General features: G+C 38.1%; 1 protein-coding gene across 1 annotated transcript; it reads left to right on the forward strand.

Moving 5' to 3' along the window:
- Positions 1–367: 367 nt before the first annotated feature.
- Positions 368–6,878, forward strand: LOC307130015 (uncharacterized protein). The gene is made up of 2 exons (XM_079822836.1): positions 368–602; positions 5,331–6,878. The coding sequence occupies exons 1-2, from the start codon at positions 518–520 to the stop codon at positions 6,164–6,166; spliced, it is 921 nt and encodes a 306-aa protein (XP_079678962.1). The 5' UTR covers positions 368–517; the 3' UTR covers positions 6,167–6,878.
- The last annotated feature ends 6,109 nt before the right edge of the window (positions 6,879–12,987 follow it).

Here is a 12,987-nt window from a genome sequence, read left to right on the forward strand (position 1 = left end):
AAATGGACATGTGGTTTTCATCGGACAGCGACGATTTGAAAATTCATTTTAACTGATGATCGAAATAACCATAATGTAATACTGTTTATTTATTTAATAATTGTTTAATATTGTTTACCATGAGATCTCATACGGTTACAACCCTACAGTGTTCACCTCCTTGAACTGATTCTAATTACTTAATGTGTTTTAATGAAATGTCAAAGGTGATGATCCTGTAGTTTGTTTCAGCCTTTCGACACCAATAAAACGTGCTTAATGTGCCAATTTACAGTAGATCTCAGACATCACCATAATGAGTGAGGTCAAAACGGGGAACTTTTCAGCAGCTCAGTTAAACATTATGGCCTGTACTTTTTAAATGCAGATTGAATCAAAACACAGTGATCACAGTTCACACCTGCAGTGAAGCCCCTCCCACAACAATTCACCAATAAATACTGGGAATATTCACATCATCCTACAAGAGAAGGACAAACTCCAGGTGTAGCAGCTGAAATCTGTGTGACTGTTAAAGATGGAGTTTATTAAAGAGGAGATTGAAGACATGAGTGATCCAGAACCATCCAGAATAAAACATGAAGATAGTGAGGAACAAACAGGTTGGTGTCCATTCTTGATTCCTCATTGTTGACTGCTTTGGTATATTTGGATAATAAGCAGTGTAAGACCGCATGAATTCGCTCCAAGGATCGGTAGCGAACCGCGGTGAAGGCCGCACGCGTTCAGTGTTTCCGCTGGAAGAATGGATTTGATTATAATATTCTTTATCTGACTCCATTTCATTTAGTTGTCGCATTTAGAAGAGAATCCCAACCGATTGTTTGGTCATCTATATTTGGTAGTTAATCATACATTTGATCGTTCCGTTTTAACCCTTTGTTACAATTATAACGTTCCACATTGGAGATAGTTAATAATTACAGATTAATTCAGAAAGGATCAAAATGTAACAATTTATTAACAATCAAGTAAATGTAAAATGTCAATTACATCATAGACATAAATCTCTTCTAAAAGGAAACACAAATTCTGGTTATGGTTACACTTAAAATCGTTTCAAATAAATGTAAAACATAAACCCTTAATTATGCTCTGTAGGCCTCTGCCTAGAATGTTACCTGTGAGAGAGAGAGAGAGAGAGAGAGAGAGAGAGAGAGAGAGAGAGAGAGAGAGAGAGAGAGAGAGAGAGAGAGAGAGAGAGAGAGAGAGAGAGAGAGAGAGAGAGAGAGAGAGAGAGAGAGAGAGAGAGAGAGAGAGAGAGAGAGAGAGAGAGAGAGAGAGAGAGAGAGAGAGAGAGAGAGAGAGAGAGAGAGAGAGAGAGAGAGAGAGCTAAAGAATAGCTCTCTCCAGAGAAAGCCAGAGAAACCAAAGAGAGCGAGCTACAGATCAAATTCTCTTTTATCCTCTTCCCTGATGTCACCAAATTCAAACCTGACTCTTGTAAAACTGACCAATCAGACCAACCCGTGAGACATTTGAAAATAACCAATCAGACAAAACTTCCCCCATTGTATCAAAGGTGCGAAAACCTGTTGGCCAGCCGGCCAATCATTCTTTTGTCTTTCTAACTCAACCTGGCCCTTCTGATGGCGTTAAGGGGGAAGGGGTTGAGTCAACTTCAATATCTTGATCACGACGATGGCAGTTAACAGCAAAGCAGAGGATTTTGTTCCATTTCAAATATCTTTGATTATTTTCCACCTTACAGCAGTATATGGATGATAAATGATCATAACCGTGTATATGGGCTGGTCTACAGAATTGGTTCAAAGGCAGAGTTGGAAACATCTTAGGGGGGAAAAGGTATTTTTAGTAAAATATCCATGTTACACATTTCTAGTAATTGTGCACTTAATTCTCAATTTGTATTTTTAGAAAGTTTCTCAATATTTGTTTCTCTTGAAATTGAAATTTTTCACTACAGAAACACAAGTTTTTTTTTGTTTTTTTTAATTGCTAGGACACATTTCTCAATACTCAAAACAAACTCTTCACACAGGTCTCCTAACCAACTTTCATCTTGACACAACAGTTACTGCCACATTCAAAATGCACTAAATCTTCCCAAACACTTCATTCATATCTCAAATCAACTCATTCTTCCAGAACACTAGCAATTATTTTCAGCTGACAAACACACTTTGTCAATCATAAAACACAGCCCTAACTTAAACCCTAAATTAACTTAAACACCAAAAAATGAAAATTACCCCATGATTTACTCACCCTCAAGCCATCCTAGGTGTATATGGCATTCTTCTTTCAGACAAATACAATCAGAGTTATATTAAAAAATGTCCTGGCTCTTCCAAGCTTTGTAATGGCAGCCAAACATTTGAAGCTCAAAAAAAGCTTTGCTTCTCAATGATGGATCAATACCAACTCTGTTATTCAACTTCATATCCAGAACATGCAAGTATTGCACTTGATAATGTGTGTGTTTGCAAATCGCCTTTCTGAATGTGCTAATGTGGCTAAAGCTACCATTGTCCCTTACTGTGTTCACAGACACCAGAGCTTATATTTTTAGCCTGAAAATGCTCACTGCCTGTAGCGCACTTTTATTACTTAAAAATAAAACTAATAGCATAGCTCTGATCTCTGTGAATACCGCCAGAGTTAATGGTAACTTTAGCCACATTAGTCCATCAGTGTGCTAACAAGCACATTCACAAAGGTGATTTGTGTACATTCATAAAATATAACATGCAGTACTTGCATGTTCTGGATATGAAGTTGGACAATTGGTATTGATCCATCTTTGAGAAGCAACTTTTGTGCAAATCCTGTGTTTTACTGACCCTCATTTGCAAAGCAGCCCAAAATATCTGGGTCCGTATTCACAAAACACTGTATCTTACCACTAAGAGTTCTCCTAAATGGCAGTAATAGTTCTTAGTTACGCGTTTTCTCTTAATACCTATTCACAAAGCTGCTTAGACCAACTTTTACTAAGGAATAGAGAGAAGTCTTAAGCTAGGAGTAAGGGCGGGGTTGACCTTGTTGCTATGGATGATGTCATCAGGCTCACTAACTATGACCACAGTGATTGGTTGATAGGGGAGGGGTCTCTGCCAGTGATTTAATTATAGAAATATTTTGTTGAACTAGGTTTCATGCTGCAATATTCAATTAAAATCTTTATTTTAATATGGAAAAAAAATTATTTTAAAGATTTTAGGCCAAGTGTCACTAATTAAACTAGTATATGTTCAGCTAATTGTCAGCCTCTTACATGTCTTCATCTCGAGAGATTGCAGAATTCAAGTGAAAATGATGTTTTATAACAAAGTTTGCGAGGAGCATGTTCAAACTGTCTATCTAATCAGCGTGAGAAGAGGTATATACACATCTGAGAGCTGACTTACCAAGTTACCTCCACAGTTTTGTGCATCCCTCCGCCACCCCGTTCCTCACTCATGGTCTGCAATGCGGGGCAGAACTCTGGGTTTGGGCTAAATTACAAGCTCCGAGCCCTCGATTTCCCCCGGACAGTGCACCTAATATGCTTATATTTTTTCACTATTGCCTCAATGGTGTACAGTGTCTTTGCGGATTGCAGCAACAGCCATGATGATTGTTTAGTGATTTGGTCTTGTACCTAGGGTTGCCACCCGTCCCGTAAAATACGGAATCGTCCCGTATTTACAAGCAAAATGACGCGTTCCGTATCAAACCAATACGGGACGCGATTTGTTCCGTATTTTACATAGGTCCACACGTAGTTCAATAAACACACAAGGATTTTGCAGTGTGGAGAATACTTATAGCAAATATAAAGAAATCAATTTCACAATAAGTAGTACAGGAGCTCATTTGTGCGTGATTGCGTTTTAGCGGCTTTGTTGCCATAGCGGCGGAGTCTCGAGAACATGCGCTGTGCCAGAGTGTGCCTGTAAACTTGCGCGTTTTTTAAAAACATGTCGAGCTCGCGTCGCGTCCACCGTTTAAACGCAAGAGGATCTCCAGATATAGAGCTGAATATCAAAAAGGTATCAATGGGTCTGTCCAGTAACTCAGGATGAACCTCAGGCCAACTGCACACTTTATGAGAAGCATTTCAGTGTCTCAGACTGTCTGACTTAAAGCAACAGCGGTGACAGACACATCTGTGCTTCTAAAGGTAGCCTATAGTTTTTTTTTAATGGATAATATCTTAATATAATATTATCAGAGCTTTGCAGACAAAATTATTATTTTTTAGACAGGTTAATTAATAGATTATAGCCTAATAAATGTAATTATTAATTTATAATTTAGCTACGCTATAATCATACATAAACAATAATCCTGTCATATAAAGTTTATGACATTTAAAAAATTTTTTTGATAAAATGGGACAAATAATTACATGATAATATAGTCATAATTTAAGTAAATTAATTTAAAAAAATTACATTTTTGAAATTCAAAAAAGTGATTACTGGTTCAGAATGACGGCTTAAAGGGACAGTTCACCCAAAAATGAAAATTCTGTCATCATTTACTCACCCCCAAGTTGTTCCAAACATGTATACATTTCTTTATGTTGAACACATAGGAAGATTACTATGGAAGTCAATGGTGCCCCCAAAGAAGCCTGGTTACAAACATTCTTCTAAATATCTTCTTTTGTGTTCAGCAGAACAAAGAAACTCATACAGGTCTGGAACATCATGAGGGCGAGTAAATGATGACAGAATTTTCATTTTGGGTGAAATATCCCTTTAAAGTGCACCAAATAGGCTACTAAAAAGTTCTTTAGAAATAAATAAAAACAGCACACTTAATTCAAGTCTCAAATCAACTAATTCTTACAGAATCAATAAGAATGACACTCTCCACAGCTTATAATTCATCTAATTTCATTACAATATTACTGTAGAAATGTAGCAAATTTCTGTCTTATTCAGTTTTGTATTAGGTTATTGTTTTGAACTTAAGTTTAACAGTTTAAAAAGTTTGTGCAAAATGGCCTGGAGTTTTGACTGTTGCTGTGTCAAAGTGAGAAAAGAATTTAATTTGAAAGATGTAGTCATTGAACGCATTTTGTGCCAAAACTATGAAAAATTATCCACAGCCAGCACTTATAGCAGACATACGTGTGACATATTCTATACTTTGTTGGAATAACACCCAAAAAAGTTTTGTTTGCAAATTGTTAGCGGTTTGCACCAATTCTGTAGAATGTCCCATAGCAATTGTCAAACCTATTTTAACTATATTAACATGTGCAGGCCAGAGCAAACCTTTCAGATTAAATATAAGATCTGATACCGGATCTCTGTTGCTTTCTGCTATTAAATCAGGGTTCACTTGAACTGATTCTAACTTGATGTGTATTTTAGACCAGGAGGAAGTGAAACTGAATGATGAGGAGGAGGAACATCATACATTTACAAGTCAAAGAACAAAAGCCAAACATCTTCACACCTGCACTCAGTGTGGAAAGAGTTTCCAACAAAAAGGAAGCCTTAACCAACACATGAGAATTCACACTGGAGAGAAACCGTATACATGCCCTCAGTGTGAAAAGAGTTTCATACAAAAAGGAAACTTTAAAGCACACTTAAGAATTCACACTGGAGAGAAACCGTATACATGCACTCAGTGTGGAAAGAGTTTCACATATTCAACTGAGCTCAATTATCATCTGCTCCGTCACTCTGGTGAAAAACCTTTTAACTGTGAGCAATGTGGTAAAGAGTTTTTTTCATCAACACAGCTAAAAAAACACCTGAACGTTCATTCAGTTGAGAAGCCTTATGTGTGTTCTCACTGTGGAAAGGGTTTTTCATGGCCGAACAGTTTTAAACTCCACCAGCAAAAACATAATGAAGTGAGCGATCATGTGTGCTGTGACTGTGGGAAGAGCTTTATTACACCTGCCCAACTGAAACAGCACCAAACCATTCATACTCGAGATAAACCATACCAGTGCTCATATTGTGACAAGAGTTTCTATTATTCTGGAAGCCTGAAATCACATGAGCGAGTTCATACTGGAGAAAGACCTTACAAGTGTTCATATTGTGACGAGAGTTTCACTCAGTCTGGAACCCTGAAATCACATGAGCGAGTTCATACTGGAGAGAAGCCGTTCCACTGTACTCAGTGTGGGATGAGTTTCACCCAATCAGGTCATCTAGTCAAACATATCAAAAATTGTTCTGTGTCACAGTGAGCAAATGTTTTCTTCAGATCCAAAATGTTAATGTAAATCATGTGAGAGCTAAATCAACGTATTTAGCGCTGACTTCAGTTACCCAGATGAGCCTGTGTTATCAGTTTTTACCGGTTGTTCTCGGGCCTCACTGCTGAGTGGTTTGTGTTTGAGTCCATCAAACAACTGTGGTGATTCGGATCAGTCAACAAACATGGTGAGGATAGCCTTATCTGTCAGTCACGAGGGTTTCACGTGATAAATGCAGGGAGATAGTCAGACTGACGGAGAAGATTTTAGAATTAGAGAAATCCATCCAAACTTTAATCGAGGACAATACTAATGTAAGGGCTTTAGATACTGTTTTGGATACGACTAGCTTAGTGGTCCAAGATCACTGTTATAAACACGAGCCTCGTCTGAAAGGTTGCTGTAATTTATAGTAATATCTCTAGTTTTACTCAGAAGTTTAGTTTCAAATATAACTCTTTTGAAGTGATGGTGCTTTATGTAACACTATCTTGTGTAAGTAAATCCTGCTTGAAATTTGTGCTGGCTACTGTATACAGGCCACCAGGGCACCATATCAGTCCGAAAAATGGAGCTGTGATGATGAACACACAGGTTATCATGTGAACATCAGTTGTGTATATTGATTTATTGTTTGTCATGATTATTATTTGAAATGTGCACGGAGACGATGTGTTTGTAGCTGAATAAAAGAATGGAACCGAGACTTTGAATATTTCATATTTCTTTTATTTTGCATATATGTTTAAGACATTATATACTAGATCTTACCTGTCTGGTCAAGTGTTTGGTAGGGGTATATAACCCCTAACAACCCCTAATTGTTAGGGGTTATACCTTTTACTAGGACAGAGATTGATATGAATGCCTTGAAATGGTAATTGTCTTATTAAGGATGGGTTTTGTTCACATTTCATCAATGATAATATTTGTGATCATGATGATTATTATTATAGCACTGGTGCTGAACTAAATGTGTTTTCTTTGTTATGGGTGTTAATCGACCCCTATTGTTCGGATGATCCGCTAATGTTTGGCGGGAAGTTTGCATAAACAAGCCAGAGTGTACTGTTCATTTTGATGATTTATTTTTGTTTAATTTTAACTGTATTTCGAGCATGTGTGATGATACAGCTGCCAGAATAAAATCACTTGGTTTTTCACATTTTGTGGAAAGAAAGGATAATTGCATACAGAAAGGGCTTAAAATGGCTAGATCTGCTTGTTTTTCGACTCTCAAAAAGAAAACAAACACAACCCTAGGTTATTTATTTGATACAGTGGCTAAATTATTGAGAAATAAAGCTTCAACTTCTGACATTACCAAACAGCACAGCATTAATGACTTAATAAACTTCTTTACATGCAATAATATTAGAGAGAAAATTATAACCATGCAACCGTACACTACAGTATCGCATCAGACATTGTATTGTAGTGTTCCTGAGGAAAAATTCTATTAATTTATTGCTAAGGAGCGGGAGACCTTTCTAAACTCGTTAAATCATCAAAATCCACAACATTTATGTCAGAACCAATACCGACTAATCTACTGAAAAATATTCTTCTAGAAATCATATATTCTAGGAATTATCTCAAATCTACCTTTTCTGTCAAAAATACTAGAAAAGGCAGTATCCTCACAACTATGTTCCTTCTTAGAGAGAAATGCTATCTGCAAGGATTTCAAGTCAGGATTTAGACCATATCATAATACTGAGACAGCTCTCATTAGAATTACAAATTATTTGCTCTTATTAGCATCTGATTGTTGTTGTACTTGATCTTAGTGCTGCATGATACTATTGATACTATTGTTCATTATTATGCACATTCTTTTGCATAGGCTTGAAAATTATGTTGGTATTAGTGGAATTGTATTGTCATGTTTTAAATCATATTTGCCTGACCATTATCAGTTTGTAGCAGTAAATGAAGAGATGTCACACCGATAAAAAGTTCAGTATGGAGTACCACAAAGCTCAGTACTAGGACTGTTGCTTTTCACCCTGTACATGCTACCCTTGGGAGATATCTAGAGTCATGAGAGAGATATCTAGAAAGTTATCTAGAGAGATATCTAGTTATCACGATCTTTTCTGGGACTTCAGAACTACTATGGAAAGTTATCTAGAGAGATATCTAGAGTCTAGAGTCAGAGTTATCTGAATCATTACAATATCCTTAAACTGGAAGGAGATCTTCAGCTTGAGACATGCGACACCGGTGAGTGTTCTTTCCCTCTCTGATGTACTGGAAAAACACAAAGAGCTATTTCAGGATGGATATGGCAAAATTTGTGACTTTAAAGCAAAGGTGAGAGTGCAAGAAGATCTCAACCTATCTATCACAAACCAAGGCCTGTTCCGTATGCTCTTAAAGAAGCAGTAGAAAAGGAACTTGATCGCCTGGAGAGAAACGGAATTATCTCTCAGGTTGGAAGAAGCGATTGGGCAGCTCCCATTGTGGTTGTGCCAAAGAAAGACAAGACAGTTAGGCTGTGTGGCGATTATAAAGTCACAGTGAACAGATGCATTCTTGCAGAGGAATATCCACCACCTAACGTGGAGGATCTTTTTGCCACCTTGGCTGGGGGAAAAGTCTTCAGTAAGATTGATCTGTCTTTTGCATATCAGCAGCTCCAGTTGGACACTGAATTCGAGCAGTACCTTACCATAAACACACACAAAGGCCTGTTTAAGTACCATCGTCTGGCCTATGGAATTTTCACAGCACCTGCAATTTTCCAACACACGATGGACCAAATCCTACAAGGACTTCAACATGTAGTGTGTTTTATGGATGATATTCTGGTCTCTGCACCATCTTCTGAGGCAGTGGTTCTCAACTCTAGTCCTGGGGACCCACTGCTCTGCAGATTTTGTATGTCTACCTTATTTAAGGCACCTGATTCTGATCATCAGCTCGTTAGGAGAGAGCTCCATGAACTGAACTGAGTGTGTCAGATAAGAGAGACACAAAATCTGCAGAGCAGTGGGTCCCCAGGACTGGGGTTGAGAACCACTGTTCTGAGGAACATCTTGCAGTACTGGACACGTGCTGTCACGACTGCAACAATATGGAGTAAGAGTGAAGGAATCGAAATGTGAATTCCTCTGTAACTCTGTGGAATACTTGGGATTCAGGATTGATGAAAAAGGAGTGCATCCAACGGAGAGCAAGGTGGAAGTGATTGTAAAGGCCCCTGCTCCAACAAATATCTTTTCTGGGACTTCAGAACTACTATGGAAAGTTTGTGGCCAACATTTCCACGTTTTTGCACCCACTCCACCAACTGTTGCAGACCAATGTAAATTGGCAATGGTCTTCACAGTGTGCTCATGCTTTCAACACCTGCCAACAGCAATTGTTGTCAAGTAAGTGGTTAGCTCACTATGATCCAAAAAAGCCACTGAGACTCGCCTGTGATGCCTCTCCCTATGGCGTCGGTGCAGTTATCTCACATGTGCTACCTTCAGGGGAAGAGCACCCCATCATGTTTGCATCAAAACTATGCGCAGATTGAGAAAGAGGCCCTGAGCATATGGAGTGAGAAAGTTTCACAAATATATGTATGGCCGCAAGTTCCACCTGCTAACTGATCATAAACCTCTCCTTGCAATCCTAGGTCCCAAATCTGCCATTCCAACACTTGCTGCTCTCCGTATGCAACGTTGGGCTTTGACCTTGTTGGCCTATGATTATGAAATAGAGTACAGATGCTCTTTGGATCATGCAAACGCGGATGCATTATCCAGATTACCATGTGAGACATCCTCTACAGGGGGGGAAGAGGAGACTGTGTTTCAAGTCTCACACCTAGATGAATTGCCAATCTGTGTAAAGGACATCGCCACGGAAACTAGGAGAAATCCCTTGCTATCAAAAGTGTTGGACCTAACTTTGTCTGGATGGCCCAATCATGTCACAGATGAGCACTTGAAACCATTCCTTGTAAGGAAAGACCAGCTCTCAACAGACCAGGGCTGTATCCTGTGGGGCTCGAGAGTGATCATTCTTCCGAAATATAGGGAAAGACTCTGAACAGTAGAACACAACATTTATCAAATCATACGTCATTAAAATTGAGCACCAAAACTGCTAGTGTGAAAGCAGCCTAAGTGCACACACAGGCCTAAGTCACTCTCATACAGAGTGGAGATCTTGCTGCGAACACACAAAACTTAATTATATTAAAAAGTGAATGACAGGATAAAACTTTGCCACATGAAGGATCTGACACCTGATCTCTGTTGCTTTCTGCTATTAAATCAGGGTTCACTTGAACTGATTCTAACTTGATGTGTATTTTAGACCAGGTGGAAGTGAAACAGCAAAGACAAGAACTGAATGAAGTGAAGGAGGAACATCGTAAATTTACAAAAGCCAAAAAGCTGCACACCTGCACTCAGTTTGGATAGAGTTTCACACATAAAGGAAACCTTAACACACATATGAGAGTTCACACTGGAGAGAAACCATATACATGCACCAGTGTGGAAAGAGTTTCACAGATTTATCTAAACTCAAGTATCATCTGCACATTCACTCTGGAGACAAACCATTCAAGTGTGATCAGTGTGGTAAAGAGTTTATTTCATCATCACAGCTAAAACAACACCTGACAGTTCATTCAGATGAGAAGCCTCATGTGTTCTCTCTGTGGAAAGAGTATTTCATGGATGAATAATTTTAAACAGCACCAGATAATAGACACATAATGAAGTGAGAGAGTATATGTGCTTTGACTGTGGGAAGAGCTTTACTACATCTACCCAACTGAAACTGCACCAAAGAATTCATACTGGAGAAAAACCTTACAAGTGCTCATATTGTGCGGAAGGGTTTCACTCGGTCTCATCACCTGAAAGAACATGAGCGAGTTCATACTGGAGAGAAGCCGTACCACTGTACTCAGTGTGAGAAGAGTTTCACCCGATCAAACTACCTAGTGGCTCATATTAAAAAGTGTTATGTGTCACAGTGAGCAACTGTTTTCTTCAGATCCAAAACGTTCAAGTAAATCATGTGAGATTCACATAAAGTAAATGTGTAGTTAGTTAACTAATAAACTAGTGTTGCTGTGAAATGCCAGAAGATTTGTGCTTTATATGTTGGAGAACAAGACAATTATTGAATTATTCTTTGCTTGAACACTTACTCAAAGAAATACCCCAAATAAAAGAGACGGGAAACTATTAGGGCTGTCAATGTTAACGTATGCGATTAATTTAAATTCCATAACGCGTTAAAATAATTTAACACTAATAAATTACAGAAGTACGTGAAGCTGTGTGGGATGATTTTAGACTCAAAATGATTAATAAATGCACACACAAAATATATTCACAATCACACTGAGCATCTACAGCACCTGTGACCCTGGGCGGAGGACATATCCATTCTAAGTATTTAAAGGGATCCCATGGTGTCTAGACTTGTATGGCTTAATATAACATAAATTATGTCTCTTACTGAAATATGTAGTAGAAAACCCATGAAAAATCCATGTTATTTAAAAAATCCATGTTATTTAAAAAATCCATGTTATTTAAAAAATCCATTATATATTTGGACAATGGGCGCCGCTATTTTGTTTGTGTTCTAGGTCGATGACGTAGAATGGTTGCACTCGGCAATCAACTGGCGCTACATGTAGCTATTTTTACCACAACACACCTCGAAAATTTTTTTCAGAGTTAAACAAAACCAAACATTAAAATAGCTACAGGTAGCGCCAGTTGATTGCCGAGTGCAACCATTCTACATCATCAACCTAGAACGCAAACAAAATTGCGCCGCCCATTGTCCAAATACATAATGGATTTTTTAAATAACGTGGATGTTTCATGGGTTTTCTACTACATATTTCAGTAAGACACATCATTTATGTTATATTAAGTCATACAAGTCTCAACACCATGGGATCCCTTTAACTCGATTCTGCTTCTGTTTGTGATTAGGTGCGTTTGTGTCATCAAAGCAGCAGCTGTTTACCCCTTAGCTTAATAACGACAGCGAGCGTGCCGTGAAGGCGGCAAAATGCATAGCGTTGCTCACCTCACTTTTATATTTTTAAACTCTCATACAGAGCGGAGATCTCTCCGCGAACACACAAAACTTAACTATATTAAAAAGTGAATGACAGGATAAAACTTTGCCACATGAAAGGTCTGACACCTGATCTCTGTTGCTTTCTGCTGTTAAATCCGGGTTCACTTGAACTGATTCTAACTTGACGTGTATTTTAGACCAGGTGGAAGTGAAACAGCAAAGACAAGAGCTGAATGAAGAGGAGGAGGAACATCATAACTTTAAAACTCAAAGAACAAAAGCCAAAAAGCGGCACACCTGCACTCAGTGTGGAAAGAGTTGCACACGTAAAGGAAACCTTAACACACACATGAGAGTTCACACTGGAGAGAAACCGTATACATGCACTCAGTGTGGAAAGAGTTACACATGTGTAACTGATCTCAAGAATCATCTGCGCATTCACTCTGGAGAAAAAACATTTAACTGTGACAAGTGTGGTAAAGAGTTTATTTATTGCATCAATGAGAAATATATATATATATATTTGTTTTTTGTTGTTGTTGAATGAAACAAAATGGCATAGAACAGTCAAAATACATAGAAAATGCTGTCATGAAAGGCTCAACACAAAAAAATTGATAAACATAACATAAAATTCAACTACAACAGGTTGAATGATACGAACAAATTATGCAATGTTATTTTCCATTTTACTGTGGGCATCCGAAAGTATTGTAATTAATTTCTGAATAGGGGAGGGGATTCAAAGAATCTAC

This window comes from Gobio gobio (genome assembly GCF_949357685.1).
Source record: "Gobio gobio genome assembly, chromosome: 8".
Classification (NCBI taxonomy): domain Eukaryota; kingdom Metazoa; phylum Chordata; class Actinopteri; order Cypriniformes; family Gobionidae; genus Gobio; species Gobio gobio.

Coding starts and splice junctions, on each gene's coding strand:
- LOC307130015 (XM_079822836.1), top strand. CDS start 518: ATGGAGTTTATTAAAGAGGAGATTGAAGACATGAGTGATCCAGAACCA. Junction 603..5,330: donor AGATAGTGAGGAACAAACAG/GTTGGTGTCCAT, acceptor TGTGTATTTTAG/ACCAGGAGGAAGTGAAACTG.